At 35.9% G+C, this 18,680-nt stretch overlaps 1 protein-coding gene across 1 annotated transcript in view; it reads left to right on the top strand.

Annotated features, from left to right (window-relative positions):
• Positions 1–18,680, top strand: part of LRBA (LPS responsive beige-like anchor protein) — a 356,226-nt gene that overhangs the window by 99,239 nt on the left and 238,307 nt on the right. The window contains exon 34 of the mRNA XM_088526587.1: positions 12,954–13,018. Within this exon, the coding sequence (XP_088382713.1) occupies positions 12,954–13,018 (65 nt within the window). The remainder of the gene's footprint in view (positions 1–12,953; positions 13,019–18,680) is intronic.

The raw sequence follows: 18,680 nt of genomic DNA, 5'->3' as shown, positions 1-18,680 counted from the left end.
GTGTATGAGTGTATCCATGTTTATATGTAAATTAAATGTGCTCTTGTGTGTCTTCTCATTTGTCAGAGAGAGCTCACATTTTACTGAAGCAGGAAAAGTGCCGTTCCTTCCTATTTCTCATTAAGTTTCTTTACAGGCATTTATCCATTGCCCACATATGAGCCTTGTGTCATGTGGTTGTATCTCCAAGGTGAAGAGAGTACAGAAATAGATGAAATAGTTCTGTAGTGTGTTTTTTTTTTTTTTTGATGTCTTTGAATGTTCAGGGTTTGCAGCTCTTGAAAAATTCTGTCTTCTTCTTGCTCCAGTAAATCAACTGAATTGGCACAGAGATATGCAGGAAAGAACTAATTAGGGTCGTCTTGGCAGATTAATTTTTTGACTTGAGAGCTTTTTTCTACTACATCTAAATTTTGTAGGCCATAAAATAAACTTATGCTAACTGACTGAAATACTGCACAGCTTCTGTATAATTTTTTAAAGTTGGTGGAAAGCCTTCCCCCTGCCACCTTTATGAAGCCCTATGATAAAAAATTAATGAATATTGCAGTATGTTTGCTGTCCTCATATGGCCATCACATGGTGCAGCCACTTGCTCTCCTCGTATAGCACTGCATCCAATCACTTGCTGTCCTCACATAGCACACATGCTCTCACGTATAAACTTCCCCACACTCCCTATTCCTCCTTTCTTTCCCCTTTTGTGTTTCCCTTTGTGTTTCAAGGGAATAAGGACACATTCTTGGTAGGTGATGGGATGTAAAAACAAAAACTTGTGTTTTAATAAATAAGATATATTGCTATACAACTACATAGCTGTGGCTGTTAGATTTATAGTAGACTTTGAAGAAGTATATCGTTCATGGGGAGAAGAAAGAAAGCATAAACCCTACTCCCCCAAGAATTTTATGTGTGCAGGTGATGGTGTTAGCTCGTATGGGCTGCTGGAATAAGGTTACAACTGAATGCATCGTAGGTTGTGCTGATAGTTTTTGCCCCACTCCCCCAGGAGTTACATGTAAAATGCTATAGGGTCTCCTGTCTTGTCTGTATATCCTGTGTATCAAAAGCAAGGTTTTTATGAGGAAACCACATTTGTTCTCTGTATTCTAGTTCTGTTCTTCTTAGCATGATCTAAAATGTAGTAAGCATTCAGATTTCTCGGAGATGCAGAAGATGGCTGGTTTTCAGTTTGTTCCTTGCAGAGAGAGCACGTCATACTGATTGTCTCTGATCTACACTGGCTCCTAATTCACTTTAAAATGCAATTGGATGTGATGAATAACTGTAGTGTATCAAGTTTTAATTGAATTCAGTCTAGGTTATCTAAAGAGCTATGTTGCTGTGATATCATGGCACCTGAGATCAAGTAAAGCGTCTGCTTAGATGGTTTGGATATGAAGAGGATACATACAGTTTGTACTTTTTATATATGCCTTACTCTGGCATTACAATGTTTTAAATCAAGAAAAATATTTTTGTAATTATTTTGTGTTCTAGTGGCTGAAAATGTGTTTTAAAAGGAGTGATCCTTTAGATCCAGTATGTAATGACTTCGTATGCTTTGATACAGAAGACTAGTTTTGTAGGATTTTTTTTTTCTGACTGCCGAATGACTTTATACTGTTTTCAGTGTATGTACTAATTTCCTTTTAAGACTATTTTGGCACATTCTTGTTCTGGACATGTCTTTCTATTTTGTTTTCTATAGCTTACTGAATACTGGATAAAACTGTATTTTCACATTTCACAATACCTATATGTATCAGGATTTGGAAGTTTTATCATTCATACTTTGTGAGCTTCTGCTAGTTTATACCATGTGAACCGCTAATGTTTTTGTTTTACTATTTGTAGTCATTTTGGAATAAAAAAAGAAACCTCAGTAATAAATTACTCTCATGTTAAAAGAGATAAAAACATAACCTGATTAGGCAAATTAAAGAGTTTTAGGCCTTAACAAATAAAAACAGAGAAAAAGAGCTTTCTGAAGCCTAACTAAATTGGTAAGGTCAGGGTAGGATGTTGCATAAATCATTCTTGTAGTTTTTTGCTTTCTATTTCTATATTAGTTGATAGTATTGAGATGTGTTCAAAGTTTCCTGTTCAGAATAAGGATACTCTATAGAGATGCTCAGAAAAATATTTCACCCACAATAGTGTCAAAGATTTCATATTAATTATCAATGCTATTTTAAGAATGATTTGAGGAATAGCTTCCAACCTAGTTTCCTGTATACATAGCCTGGCAGTGGAAGGAAGTAGAGCATGCAGGGTCATCTTATTCTGCTGCAGGTTATTTAGATTTTGAAGTCACCTCAGGCCTATTTCATACCAATAAGTGATAAAGTGTTTGTTAATCTCGCATTTTTAAATATTATTGTTATTATTTAAAAAAAAAAAATTACAAGTGCAGGCAATAGTAGAAACGTTTCTACTGCTATTTTATGACAAATCTCACCTGGTCAGTTAAAATTGTTTTGTAACTTGGAAGATTCTTATTCTGTCCTTTTAGGACAATCACATGGAAAGTAGTCAGAAAATGCTTGTTGAGTTGTATGCAAGGACTATATCAGGAATTTTACATTATAAACTATTCTTCTTCAAAAAATATTGTTATTGGTGTTCTTCTTCCCCATATCACATGTGCTTTCATTTACAATGTCTTAGTTCTGGAGGATACAGACTTTGGTCAAAGCTAGGGAGAGTCGAAAACTGATTGCAGAATTGCCAAAGGCTGCGTTACCAAAGCGCTGTCCTGGGGTTGAAGACACTTAAGCTTCAATTAGTGTTCCAGGTAATATTTATTATCAGTAAGAGGAATAATCTGGCAAAGAAGAAATTTAACAGATCCTCTCAGAGTAGCTAATAGTCCAAAGGCTTAAGGACATCCACTCAGCATGCAGAAGACTCCAAATAAGACTAGTTATAATTAGGCCTACTTTTGATCCACTAAAAGTGCCCTCTACAATTTTCAGCCATTTTATTTTAAGGTATTCAATAAAAGCAGCTGTACCTCATATACCAAGTAGGGTGTACCAAGCTGCAAACTGAGAATAATACTGTATTGTGAAAGAACCAGTGCTCTTTGTTTTATACTATACAGCTGCTTTCCGGAAAGTAGTTGTAAGCTTTGGAGATTTAATGCAAAACATCTCCACATAAAAAATTAGTTCTTAATTTAAAACTGTTTAGAATGCTTAGAATGTATATAATTAATGAATAAATGATTGTTGGAAGAGTGGGCTATCTAACATAAATGAGAAGCCTAGGGGTGTGATGGGGGAAACAGGGCAATCACATTTCCATGACTGCATACTGCTGCAGATGTTCAGCACTAAGGGGACATAATTTAGCTACAGAAGCAAGACGCTCTGAAGAAAAAAGGCATCCTGTTGCTTCACCAGCACACTAGGACTTAAAAAAACACCACCATTTAAGGTGAGTTTTGTGCAGTGAGAGCACACCCTGTGGCTTGGCAGTCTAGTCAGAAGGATGATACCATGCTGACTTTATAACTAGAGCTTTGAAGAATATTCTCTTGGGTGGTAAATGCAAAACAAAGTAATATCAACTGGCACTTAATTCCGGGAGCTCCCTGCTGATTGGGCTCTGCACTGAAATGGGACCCTTCCTGACAGGAAGTCAGCCTCCAAGTGTGGAGACCTCTGAAAATAAAGTGTGCTTTAATTTGACACCCTGCTGTTTTACAGCTACTCTGTTTAATTTGAGACTATGGAAGGAGGTTTAGTGGAGGACAGGGATCTGAGATTATGGAAAGTTCAGAGAATGGCATCACTTGCCTGTGATTTTTACACTGATTACAAATACATGAACATTTTTGTTCACTCTGAGTAATTTCTCTATTTTTGTTTCTAAGCAGGCCTATTTAATAAAATTAAGATACAGAAAGCAATCATTACTGAAAGCTATGATGAGAAACTGTGTATAGTGGTACTGTTGAGTTTGTTATAAATGTGTGTGTGTGCCTATATATTAACCTTTGGTCATATTTTTAACTCGTCTGTACTTTTTTTTAACTGTCCTGTGGAACTGTGATAGCATCTTTCTCAAAGGTGTTGTTAACTTACTATAAATGTTTTGAATTTAAGGTTATGAGGTTTTTCAAGCTCATATTTCAGATTATGCAATTAGGTACATTTCTGTTAAAGATGCTTAAGATGCTAAGAATATTTAAAGATGTTTATTTCTACCTAAACATTTTTTCTTTTTTTCTTTTTAAGCAATTTACTAGGTAACTGCATGTGAGGATTTGTACTGGAGGAACAAATTATTTACCATTCTTATTGTAGGGGTGTATGGGAATAGAGCCCTGTGAGGTTGGATGTCATGCAGTTTTGGAAGAATTGTCTGGATTGTCTAAATGGAGAAGGCAGATGTAGGCTGAGGGGGAGAACGTAGCATGCAAGTGGAGTGCAATAGAAGAGACACGCAGTAGTCTAGTTGCCTTGGAGTTTGGGGGGCTTTTTTTTGTTTGTCTGATTTGCTTTGACTTAGCTTCCCCTTTTTGAAATCTTTTCTTAAAAGAGCTGTGTTGAGAATTACCAAAAGGAACGATGAGATCCAGGCTTTGGAGATCCTGTCTGAGTGAAGAGTTGTGTTTTATAGTGTTAAGTCTCATTGACTCAAAGGTGTCTTGATGGTAGGAATCTCATTTGTTATTTGTGTGCATTCATTGTATGATTTTAAGCTTAAAACTAAGCTAAATTTTGTGAAAGGGATAATATAGAGAGGCTTTCATTTCCAAGATAGTATTCACTGGGTATATCATTGAGGGCTAATTTATTTACTTAAAGCTTATCCGACATTTGGTGCTGTTTTAGTAGTGGTGATGAATGTTGTTGTCGGTGGGCTCAGTCTGTCACTACTAGTACAGCATTACAGCAGATAGCATGGCAGGAGTTCCTTGTGATTAGAAGTCTGCCTTGGGAGGCTTTTTTTTTTTTTTTTTTTCCTCCTCCTTCCTTCCCCCCTCCATTGGTTTTACAAAAGCCCAGAAATGAAAATCACAGTGAAGCAATGAAATCAGGGAGCAATTGTCCTTGAGGAACAGCAAGAATATTACAATTTGCATTTCCATTCTCAAAAAAAAAAAAAAATACTGCTACCACCACTTGATAATTCATATCTTTTTCTTTTGTTCCTCCTGTGTTGTCCCTTTCCCTCACTTATGTTTACCTGACTCACTCTCTTTGGCTTCTTTTCTTGCTTCCCATTTCTACGTGCTTATGGAATTGTTTGGTACTTTGATCTCTCTTCCAGATTTTTCTCTATTCTTTCTCTAGCTGCTGCCCTTTGTCTCAGTACTGACTCTGTAGCTGGTGGTTTAAGAGCCCAAAGTGGAAGCTGCAGAGGAAAAGGTGCTAGAGGCACTTGGCCCTGACCCTTGGTGTTGGCATGAGGAGTCATGGCAACAGCCGGAGAGCAGGGGGAGAAGGGGGAGGCCAGCCAGGTGGATTTGCTTCCTCCATCAGAGGCTGCAGTCAGTGCTCATGCTCTGTTTTCCCTTTTCTGCCATTTGATGCTCTACCCTGGAAGGCAGGGGAGTTGGGATTATAGCAGCGACTTATCTGTCTTCTCTTAATATAATATTGGTTCTGGGGATGTAATTTTAGTCACCAAGTCATGTATTAGATCACTATACACAGCATGTAGTAAATGTTTTTCTTCTACATGTTTGTACATTTTTTGAAACATTGTAAACGTGAAATTTAAGAATTCTGGTCATCTACACTTTGTGTTCTGATATTTGTTACTGATCATGTTGTGCTTATGTGGTCAGTTACATTTTCATAAATTAATATGAACATTTTGATGAAGTGATTTCAGTCATTGTGTTTACTAAAATCCTGTCTTAATTTTTGGTGTCATTGTGAATTATGATGATTGCAAGATTTATTGCAATATTTTGTGGATGTATGTAATGGCTAAACATTGTATATGCTATAACATTTTATGTGCTATGCCTTTCGTCATATTTCATGATAGATTTCTGCAGTGAGGATGAAGACAGTAGTCTTGTCACTCCTAAAATAATCTCATAGCATAAAGCACATTGCCCTGAGCTTCTCAGTGCATTTCCCTGAGAAGCTGCATTTAGTATTTCACTGAACAACCTGATATCTCAGTATGCATACTAATCCAGCTCTACATGTGTGTAATTTATTTTCAGAAACTATAAAAAGTTACTGTGGCTTAAACTCAAACTTTAAACATTGAAATTAAACTCTCATTATAAGGTAATTTAAGACATTTACCACATAACAACATAATACCAGTTTATAGGAAGCTCTGTTCACATGGAATACCCCAAATGGTTAAACAGCAGGGAACTCTTCTGCTTTTAGTTAAAAAGCTGCTGTTTCTGTATGGCTTATTTACTACTTGTTTAATTCTTAATGTAGTGTGCAGTGGAATTGAGCATGCAAAAGTCAGCAAAGAGTTCTGTTTTCTGCGTCTAAGGTTATTACTTGTTGTACAATAATAAAGGCACTATTTTATTGGGTTAGTTGTAATTAACTTCAGCACTAGGCCCTGATATAAATCATTCCTAATCTGTTTTCTTTACATTTTCATTCTTTTTAACTGGTTTAGCATAGTTGCTTTCTGTCGTCCTTTTACATAAGGGCTGGGATTGTAATTGCTTTTTTGAATTAGGCTGTTGGAAGCTAATGTGCATGTTGATCCAAGAATTGATTAAAGAACACTAATGAATTTCATGCAGCACTTTTTAAAGATTTGTAATAAATACCATGTAATAAAAGTTCTGTAGGAATGATCTGTTCTACCGTTAGAATTCAATACAGCGTTGTCATGCTAAACAGCTGGAAAAATACTTCAGTACAAGAAACTTTGATTCGTTGCATAGTTAAAATAGTAAACAATTTTGTGGCTATGAATATTGTGAATAAAAAAAAAATTCCAACTCTTTCCTAGAGTGTATTTTAGGAGAGTAACTATCATGATTACTGCTTTTTTCTATGTCTTTTTGAAGAGAAAAATACTTAGACACTTCTGTGTTTCTGGTTTTCTGACCAGTCTTGATGTTTGGTATCAACTGGACCATGCTGCGGCCCGTTTAACTGGTTTATCAATACTTGGAAGTACTTCACTGCTATTTTTAGTTGTTACCTAATGATACAGGCTTAAATCAGTGAAGAATGATATTTTTCTCAGTTTTGCAGCAAATGTTGAACAAGTGTTTCTTGAATTTCTTATCCTGTGGAGGGACAGATCATTTCACTCACTGTCTCTACCTACCTTTGTAGTTCATTAGTTATTTTGTATTTGTGTGTATTTGAGTATTTCCACACCTCAGTAACCTTGGTGTTATGATTCCACTTGAAAAAAATTCTATCTCATCTAGTTAATTTCTACATTATTTCTCCTATAATGCTTGTTAAATTTTTTAGTACAAAGACTATATTTGTGCACTGTCACTAACCGCCTTTTTGACAAAAAGTGATGTCTTTTTAATGGAATGCCAGCAGTAAATACTTTTTGTTGTGACTGAGTGTGTTTGATAGTTTTAAAGTCTTATAAAAATAATTAGCTCTTTTATATAGTTCTATTGGCAGCCTTGCAAGTTTCCCCTGGAGCAGTCTCTAATGAACAGGCCTTGCTTTTTGCAGTTGGGCTTTTGGATTCCCGAAGGACTTGACTTCAGACCTTGAAGGGCAGCAGCTGCCATTTGTCTTAAGCCTGGAGTTGCCAAACAGACAGGCCATGTACTAATAGGACACATTTGTACAGCCTGAGTATGTAGAACCCTGATAGAGGCCTAATGATGATCATCTGTTGAGAGCCTGTAGCCAGCTCTGGGGTTAGAGTAACTTTTATCACCCTTATGGAAATCAAAACCGTTGTATTGATTAGTGAGCTTGAGTTGGTTAGGTTGAGGCTACGTTAAAGCTTTCATAGACAAGCTGTTATTTAGGATGGGATATCATGCTATTGTGTAGTTTCTGTAAATCAAGACCTGTTTGATCATATTTCTTTCAATAAACATGTACTAAATTTTTGTGATAGTAGTACATGTAGTTGCAAGCTATCTTTTTTCCCCTGTAATTGTCAAGATTCAGGAACAGTGTGTAAAGGAGCATGTAAAATTCTAATCATGTAACTTTTTTTTCTAAATCAATCTCTGATAATATCCATTTCTAATGGAGCTCATAGTACTTTTTTATTTGAGGATTGCCTATATACAGCATAAGGTTTTCTACAAATGCTTTTTGGTCATTCTTAGGTTGAAATATGCCGTATCCTTACATAATTTGCTGTTTTGTGCATTACTTATTGTGTGCTAATATTTATATTAAAACAGAGCATGGAATTTCTATGCATGATTTTCTATAATTCCATTTCAGCTTTCTCACATTTTTCAATGAAACTTGGCATTCTAACATAATTATACTGTGCTTCAACTCTCTGGAAATTATTTCTGTTTGCAGATATTCTGCTTAACCTGGTCCTTTTTTCTTTTTCAATTATGAAGAACCCAGCTGAGATAATCTACTTTTAGATAAATGTTCTTTATTGCTGCATTTGTTCAAGCTTGTAGTAGATGTGGTGCTGAGAGAGTGGTGACACCAAGTACAAACACTGCTGAAATGTTCTTGATAGTTTACTTTAGGCACTTAAAGATTAGTATATCTCTCTCAGAGCAAGTTTTTCATGCAGATTTGACCTTCAGTCTAGGATATAATATGTCTCTTAGTCATATGTTCACACTTTTTCCTGTCCTGCTCCTTAGTGCTCTGTTCCTAGTTGTCAGTATAGAAGTCATCCTTCTCATTTATTTCATAATCAAAATAAATTACTGAAATTCCACAAGCTTTGAGAAGGATAGATTAGCAAATAATTTGCAATTTTTTTTCGTACTTACATGAATTTTAAAGATTAGTTATAGTTCTTAGTTTTGGAATATGTTAACCTTGTTTAAAAAATTTTTATGAGTTTATTGGGTGAATTAAGTTAAAGGGTATGCTTATGTGTATGTGTATATAGCCTTATATGAGATCTATAAATAAAATCGACATTACAGTTTTCTAGTTTAAAATAGAGTCCTCTTCATCTTTTGGATGCTGGCCTTTTTTTTAAACCATTTTTGAAATAAGATTATATTTCTTTCCTTAAGGTAGGAAGATAGATACATTCAGTCCACACACATGCAAGCACTTCAAACCCCAAACCAAGAAAAATATTTGTCAACCAAATTTTCTTGGCATTTGTTTGAGTTCTGAGACATTTGAGTGACTAGGGTTCAAGAATGGCTCTTCTGGGTTAGACTGAGACCACTTCTGTTTTTAACTTCAGATACAGAGAAGCACAAGTAGAATAGGACAAGCATATGTGATGATCCTCAATGAGTATTCTTTCCTTGTTTTTACATTGAGGTGTTTCCTGAAATGGATATAGTTTTGGTATTTTGACTTAGTAGTAGTAGGTCTTCCTTTTGTAAACTCTTTTGAGCAATCCTCTCTTGAACTCCTGCTCATCATAACATCCTTTGGTGTCTTTGAGCCCTTGGTGTATAATCCATTGGTTGAGGAGACAGCTCCACTTACGTATTTTGAAGCCAGCTCCTTGTAGAAGGAGCAAGCTGCTCCTTGTAGCAGACGTCTTTGGGCCAATTCTGGGTAAGGATTGCATCTGAACAATGATGTTAGGAATAAGTAGGGACCCAAAAAGAAATGGAAGAAACAAGTGATGATTTGTCACCTGAAAATGCAGAGGTCAATATGTAATTTTTTGCAAACTCATGTAACATTGCCATCTATGTGATACAACTTATTTTTAAGAAAGGAAAAATAGGAATCAATTTATACTGTATATATAAGTTGATCTCTATAGTATGAAATCTTTTAAAATATATTTAAAAAATGAAATAAGTATTCATGCAGATGTAGCTGAAATAAAATAAAACACAATTACTGGGGATTGTTTTGCGAGACTAATTTTGTTGCTTTCTTTGGCCAAGATTTATTTCCCAGACAAAGGAAATGTGGTAGTAATTTATATGAATTTCTGTGGAGCATTTGGTACTGTCATATGACTGATCATTAGTTGAGATGAATTAGAAAAACAAACCCCCGAAATGTAAAATAGATTTGAAAAAAAATCTCCAGTGGTGCAACACGAGGTTATAATATAAAGCTGGAGGGAGATTACTAGTTTCTTTAAGTGTGATTTTAAGGCCAGTAATGTTTCCTTTAATGAGCTTGGTGTACTCAATGAGAGCGTGTTAATGAAACTTGCTGATGATATGAAGAGGGTACTATAAAGGATTGTGATGTAGTTTTTCTATATGTATAAATGCTTGTATATATGTATAATGTATATACATGTATGTATGTGTGTGTAGATATAAAAATTCTTTGTGCTGAAGCTATGGGAAATGCAATATGTTGCTCAATATGGAATTATAATTCAGATCAGTCTTACAGCACAAGTCCTATATCCTTTCCTGAAACGGTGCTTTATCTCAAGTGTTTATGAAAGGGTTTACAGACTCCATTAACAAGCAGGTGAACTAATAATGAGCTAAGAAATTTCCATTTCAGACAAAGTATTTGAACAATTTGCAATTTGGGATGTCATATTTGTCTCCATGCAATGCTTATATTTTTATGTAACTGCTTGTTATTGTGTTTAGTGCTTCTCATTTTTTCACATTTCACTATACGTTGACCAAAAGCATTAAAAGGAGATTGTGTCTCGGATGCCAAACATTTATAGGTGTAGGAAACGATCAATTAAGTACAGCTTGGAACAGGTATGAAATAATTGACTTCGTGTTGATCTTTCCTTACAGTCCTTCCTTGGGAAAGTGCTGCAATGTGTCTTGTAGTTACTTAGTTGCCTTAGTGGTCGAGTTTGAGCCTTTTAACATGTTTTTCCCTAATACCTCTGGGAGATGGATAACTAAGATGTTGATATAATAATGCAATATGTATACTGAGTGCAATTGTTTGAGAGGCAGCTTATGCTGTGGGGAAATATTGAACGGATCATGAAAGATGGCGACCATTAGTTTTTTCTTTCAGCTGTTAAAACTAGCTTTAGGGTGTATTCAGCTGTGATTTATGAAATTGTTTAGACTAACACCTTCTTTGATGATGTCTGTGATGTAGAAAAATATGCTGAAAAGTATAATGATAAATGCACTTTCTTTTCACTCTTGGCAACCTCCATCTTCACCAATTAAATTTTCAAGTATTGTAGTGAGTTCCGTTAAAGAGCAGGCAGATACATTACTAACAGAGCAACAGATGGAAGATGTCATAAGATGTCATGCTTTTCTTGAGTTTTCACACATTAAAGATTAGGGAATTATTTTAATTATGCTAAGTTAAATATTTACAACTTGATTTACATTAAAATACACTTTTGAGTATTATTTGTGTAGATTGTTTTGGTTATAATATTAGAATGCGAAAGGTATTTGCTAATAAAAATAAATTTTCAGACTAATTTTTTCAGACTAATTTAGTAGTGGTGGCAATAAGAAAGCACTAGGAAGTGCTGGAGGAAGAATGTTGAGGCAAATACATGTAATGGGGACATGTCACGAGGAGAGACAATGATTCTTGTGACCTCGGGGGGGGGAAAAAAGAAGTCATATGTGGAAAAAATATGTAAATGGCACATAGCTGACATGTTTAGAATGTTGCTCACCTAATAATGCATTATAAACTGGTTATATAAAAAGTAATGAAATACATTTATAATTCATGAGGAAATATGCATCACAAATTCCAATTAGCCTGCTCTTAATTCTAACTGCTGCACAATCGTAATACATTGTTGCAGCTTAAAAGTGCTGGAAGGATATGGGGCCTGGAACATTTTAAATGTTAAGAAATCAGAGTTGTAATCCCTTTCCTGTGTGCGAAACCTGGAATTTTTTTTGGGGGGGGGATTGGGGGGGGGATTGGGGGGGGGGAGAGGTGGAGCAGGCAGGCATGGAGGGGAAGACTGTATCAATAAATAAAAAACAAAAATAAAAAGAGGCTGTACTGTTGACTTTTATAGGCATGTTAGTACACTGACTGTGGAGGGTAATACCATATGCAAAACTGAATGACAAAGAACCTGCTCTCCTGATAAAGGAAACTAAAACCCTGCATTCAGAAATCTGAAAGTAATTTTAGGAAATACTTGTGGGTTTTCTTTTTTGAGTGTGTATTCTCTCTGTTTTTTTTTCCTCCCTGTTTTGGAGCTGGCAAGGTTATGATATGAATGACCACTGGGATTATTTTAAAACCAACATAGTTAGCACTGATCTAAGCTAAAAGTTGTATTTGCTCTGATCTATCCCACTTACTCTACTTTTCTTCCAAAATGCGATGTTCTCTGCGGCTCTGATTTTGCACTCTAACTTTTTTCTACTGAGAGATTAAAAGTCTTAATAGTGTTTTGTTGGCCCACACTCCTTTATCCTGAGCTTTCAAACGGGGAAACAAACCTCAGTGATAGGTCGTCTAAATCGGTAGTGTTCCAGGATTTCTGTGATAAAACAGGTTTTTGGAGAAGAGGTGGCTGGATTACCAGTATATATGCAGAATAAAACTTTGAACTGACCCCCGCTTCCTCAAAAAATAAAAATCTGTACCAAAAATAGGAGACTTAGATGAATATGGAAGAGTTACTTCAAGCTTTTCCAAGGTTTATTAAGGCAAAAGAAAAGATGCGGTCATTTGTGGGACGTTTTTGTATTTTCTTCTCCCTTCCAAAAAAATAAATGTCATTTTGAGTGAATGATACTGTTTTATTTCTTCATGCTGGCATTGCTTTCTTTCCAGTTAGCCAATGGTACGTAATAGGTTGTTTTTGAGGTGGTGTAAGTTGCCAGGGTTGAAAAGAAAATGCACAGCTTTGTAACTGACAGCATTTTTTCCCCCTCTGCTTATTTTTTTTTTTTCTTCCTGCAGGAGTGGCAGAACTCTATACAGAAGAATGCTGGCCTTGCCTTTATTGAGCTTGTCAATGAGGGAAGGTAAGTCACAATATTTGGTTTCTTCTCTGTTCCAGCTGAGGTGTGTGTGTCCTTAGAATATTTTTTATTTTTCTTGTATTGTTAATCATTAATGTAGTATTTTTGTGGTGTTTTTTTTTGTGTGTGTGTGTGTATGTGTGTGAATTCCTTTGAGTTTTGTGAGCTGAAATTCACCTTCTATTCGTTTAAATATTAATTATGGCATTTTCCTGAATCTAGATGCCCTTTAGTGCTATTAATTGTTTCACTTATGAGCATGTCATGGATTTTTTTTTCCTCTCCTTGTGCACTGGTTAACATTGATACTATAATTTGTATTCAGCTAATCTCTTGAGGAGGGGAATTGATATTTAGAAGGCATTCTAACCAGGAATTGGAAGATAAACCTTTGTCTCAGAAATTAGATTCTGGTTTGGGCATTTGTTTTCTATCTACCTCATTAAAGTATAGCTCTTTCATTCTATTTTAAGATATTAAAATTTCTGGTAATGTTACCAATTTGGTTAAATGTTCTATCAATAATGATATGTGGATTTTTTTTTTAACTGGGACTTAGAGAAAACGACAGAGCAGCTGATGAGGCCATGCTCTTTGACTTGTAGTGACTACTGAGAACCATCAATATTTTCTTCATTAGGAATCGATTGTTGAGTCAGACTAAGAGCAATATTTACTTTTCCTAAAGGATTTTTTGAAGATGTCTCAATGAGTTAGCTAAGAAGCATTATAAGAAAAGCCATTTTGTAAACCTAAATTCTGTTAGTAAGTAGGTCAAGCTAGTAAGCATCTCAATAGAAAATCAATTTTGCAGGATTAGGATAGTTACTGAATGAAAAATGGAAGTTTTTTTTCTTTCAAGACCATTACCGAAATATAGCACCTGAAGTAAAATATAAATATAAATATCTTTCTAGCATTTTAGGGCCACGAAAAATAGCTATTTGAGATTTTCCTTCTAAAATGTGTAGATATTGTCAAGGTATGCCAAAGTAATGACCATTTTAATGGTTGCATGGGGGTTTATGGTAGCGGAAACACCGTTCTGAGGCAGAAAAGAACATTCTGCTACTAATCTTGATCCCATGGGCCAAGGTAAAGTAACAAGGGTGTTCAGTTACAGTGTTAAGATCTGGCCTGTAGTTGTTTCCTATTATGCAAGCCTGCCCTGTCTTGACCTCACTGCTGTAAATTTGGCCCTTGATTAATGTTTTAATAGTGCAGATAATGCCAAAATCCCCCACACATGTAAACCACAATGGAAGGTTGGTCTGAGTGAGATGATGATCATTAACAAATCTGTTACCGAGGCTGAATTGCAAGCAGCATTTCCCCTAGCAGTTACTCTGCTTGTCCAGGTCAAGTTTTCAGAGTGCGTTCTGTCTGCAAAGATGTTGGGGATTGACCTTTTTTATTTTTATTTATTTATTTATTTATTTATTTATGACAAACCTACACTTCCCATCATGGAGACGGATGAAATCGCTCTCCCACCTCCATCAACATCAATACTTTATGGGCTAGCCTTAGTAGAAAGGTTGTCTTGGGGACAGAGGAGCCCCTGAAGACCGAGAAGTGTGGTTTTGGTTAGCAGAAAATACCTAAGTAATTGTTACTTCACTTTGTGCCTGACTCATGCAGCAGAGCTGTTTCAGGAATAGGGAGTAGGGATCCAATTCTTAAACATGCCCCCTTATATCTAGGTCTTTTCCTCCACTGCTGTTTATAAGGTCATTTAAAGGTACTGCTGAATTGGTGATGCTTTAGAATTTCTCAGCGTCTGCTAAAATGAAACCATTATCCCTCATATGGCATGAACTACATTCCAGAGCTACTTTTTTTTTTCTGTTTTTATAGACTTCACATTATTTTCCTTGCATATGCACCTACACTGTGCTAAAACATTTCAAAATATATCTTTATTGTATTTGTTTTATGTTGTTTTGCAACAACATTATAATCTTACCAACTCCAAGAGCTCAAAGTTTTTAATTATAACTTTAAAAGGGAATGACACTGATGTGAACTTCACCTGCATAATCATATAATTTCTTAATTCTTAATTCTTTGACACGTATACTGTTTATAACCACATTGTCTTTTAGAAAGATTAGAGAGGACAATATTGACTTGAGTGAAGTAGTAAGAATATCTGTGGGTACCATAATGAGTGCACTATTGGATGAATAGGAAATCAAGGACTGGAAGAACTGCCTGGAAGTTGTGGACTCACAGAATTGTTACTGTCTCTTTTCCTAATAGAAGTAGGTTTAGTCATCCCATAAGCTTTGTAATGCACAATTTTATTCCTGATGTTTATTACTAATTTTTGGGCTAGTTTTCAAGATACCATGTGATGTAGCTTCTTTTAATCCTAGAGTGTGTTCTAAATATCAGATGGCAAGGACAGCATGTTTCAAGAAGAGAAAAATAAAGAAGAAATCTAAATCTCTTCTTATAGATGCTTTCAAAAGTGTTTTTTTGTTTTGTTTTGTTTTTAACTCTTATGCGAAAGGTACGAATGTGCCTCTCAACCTCACACCAGGGGAAAGTTTTACATTTAGGCTTGCCATGTTTTGACTAGAATTCCCTGAGTAGAAATGTGAGCAGCAAGTCTGCCTCTGGGACTTACAAGGTCTCCTGTGTGTACTGCACTCAGGAGGTGCTTGGGCTGAATGCTTGTTTACAAGTCACCAATTCTCCCTGTGTAATTGCTGCAAGGAATTGATGTGCTGTGTACATGGTTGTGCCCAGGCTTCCCACATAGGTCAGGTTCACTGCAGATATGTGGCAGAATTGATTCCTATGTGCTCAGTCAATCCTGGAGTTTAAGAATGGGGAAAAAAAGCTCTCGGCAGGCGACTAGTATGGGGAAATACAGAACAGTACACCCATCTGTATTGTATAAACACAGGTGAAGTCTTTTGAGGGCTAGGAGAAAGCTTTGTCCTTTAAGGAGGAAAAAGAAACACACACAAAAAAGCAGGCAAACAAAAAAGCTGTCCAGAGAAACAAGAAGGTACTGAATGTGTTAAGTGAAAAGCTGAAGTAGCAGGTATTAGAAAACAACATTTCTTTGTGTGAAAGGGAATGTGAGCTTAAAAACCCACTATTTTGAATATGAATCTGTTTTTAATAAAAGTGAATAAATATTGTTCACTGTTACATTAATGTCTGGGAATACTTTGAAATCTGGTTACAAATTTGCCTGTACCCACTGCTTTCCAATGTACAGTGCCATGTGTGGAGCAGAGGTATAGACTGCGAAATATCTCCCTTAACCTGTTCAAATGCTGTCTGCTGCCATGCTCAATTTCAGTCTTTGTACTTGCCTTTTACCCTTGGGTTTGTGTTTAGGGCAGTCTTTGTTGGCACTTTGACCCAAGAGCTCATAGATCACGACACCAGCTTTGTTTAGTAAAGCTCTCCTTTGGGTGGGACTGCTTAGCTCTTGCTGCCAGTCCCTGCTTTTGATGGCTTCCAAACTGTCAGCACACCTATAAATGTCTTATCCTTCAGCTTGAAACTAAGCGTATTTCATCCTTATGCAGAAGATGGTCAAGTTATTATCCTGAACTGGGAAAAGCTTTTTTTTATTTCCTCTGATGTAAAAACACATCTTTGTTAGACTGTTATTTCCTCTTTTCGACCAGTTAGCAAAAAACTCGTTGGCTCCGTGACGGTTAAAACTCTCTCCTGTCGCTTTGATTCATTAGCACATTTAGATGTGAAGCATCTCTTATGCTAGACCTTATTTTCTGTATCAGCCAGTGCACTAACAAACGTACTCGCGCCTGAGACCAGGCATGACAGTTATTATCCCCTTTGGGGTGATAATGGCTCTGGCATGGCAGGGGTTGAGGGATCAGTATCCTAAGCATGCTGCAGCAATCAGTCTTTCAGGATTCCAGTTGAAGAGCCTCTTGAACATGCTTGGCTTTAATTTTCTCCAACACACAGTTTTCTTTGTCATCCAGAGGTTTACATGATATGTTAAGTTGTATGTGTTTATGCGTCTGTAAGTGGGCGCTGTCAGACTAGTTGCTTTAAAAAAAAAAAAAAAATTCTTGCATAGCATAGTTTGGTGAAAAGAAAACCTCATTAAATTAACAGAATGTGTATATAATTTATATGCCATTGCCACCCCACTTTCAAATCAGGAATCAAAACAAGCAAACAAAACCCAAGCATTCACAAGGATATGCAGGGGAAGCAAAATGAATTAACTTGGCTTTTTCTGTGGCATTTTTCTTAAGGCTAGATCCTCTGTTGTCTAATAAAGAATGAAAACTAATAAAAATTCTACAATATCAAAGGATTCTCCTATTCTGGGTTTTCTGGCTTTTCAATAAAGTTCAGTTCCCCCTTTTTCTTTCTTTTTTCTTTTTTTTTTTTTTTTTAATTTATTTTTAAAGAACACTTTCAAGGAATCTTTTCTTTAACTGGATATATAACTGGACTGTAATTAACATTTTGGAGGAAGCTTGACCCTTCCATTAAAAAGACTAGTTGGAATTATCCATTGAATTAAAAAGTTGCTGGAGGAAGGAGAGAAGCAGACAGCTCACAAACAGGAGATTTTTAGAAAGTAAAAATATACCCAATAAATAAATAAAAGCCTTTCCATATATAAAGAGCGGTAACTGGTATTTCCCCAATACATAATATACAGTGGTATAAAAACAGTGATTCTATAATCAGGTATTGCTTTGGCATTTTTGTTAAAAGAACTGTGCTAAGACAGTTTCAGCATATGTCATCTGCTGTTTCGTATCTTAAATTGTATATATTACTCTTGACTGGTCATAAATGCAAATATTTTTTAACGCCAGATAGTTGCCAAGTAGTTGGCCAATTACTGCACACTCTCCTAAGAGCAAATGGAGGACAGATGTGGGCTGCCCCGTTCAATCGTCTTTCCCTCGCAAAGTGTCGTCACTCCCAAGGAATGAATGGTGGAGAATGCGTTGCCATGGGAGCAACTTCTGTGATGGAAAATAGTTAGAAAAATACAGCTATTAATGAAAAAATGGATGATCAGTGACACACTTATGCCTTTGTGCATAATTGACCGAAAAAGGCTCAGAAAAAAAAAAAAAGATAAATGTAGTCATGTCCAAACTAGAATTGATTGCCACCAGTCTGCTTCCCTTATTGCAGCCCCTGTCTTGATCTTTTGGGAATGGAGGACCTGCCCTTTAGTTTGGTTCTGTAGGAGAAAGTGTTCTCCACATTTTCTTGCATTTTAATAACCCATTCTATGTAATTTTTGGAGGTTTTTTCTTTTGATGATTTTTATACATGTGTGTGTGTGTGTATATATATATATATATACATTTTTACTGTCATGTTGGCTTTGTAGTAGAAGCAGCCTTGTTAGTGCCCGAATTTGAACCAAATCACAAAAGGTGGTTAGGCTAGACGCCAAACAACATCTAACGTGCTGAAAAGTTACAGCCTGCATGTAAGGCAGAGATGATTATGTAATTTGAGTTAGTTTTCAAAATTACATGGTTTTGAGTGTGTGCACATGTACACGCTAAGCTATTATGTGACATACACGACCATCTTTAAAACTGTTTTTTTTTCACTGACTTTTGTTTGATCATCTCTGCATGGATTTAAATTGCATCATCTTTGTGTAACTGGAAACATATGAACTATG

This window comes from Tinamus guttatus, unplaced genomic scaffold, assembly GCF_059628265.1.
Source record: "Tinamus guttatus ecotype Peru unplaced genomic scaffold, ASM5962826v1 Tinamus_guttatus_pri_ptg000247l, whole genome shotgun sequence".
NCBI classification, from domain to species: Eukaryota; Metazoa; Chordata; class Aves; order Tinamiformes; family Tinamidae; genus Tinamus; species Tinamus guttatus.
The sequence above is the reverse complement of the archived record's forward strand: the minus strand, read 5'-3'. Positions and strand labels throughout refer to the sequence as shown.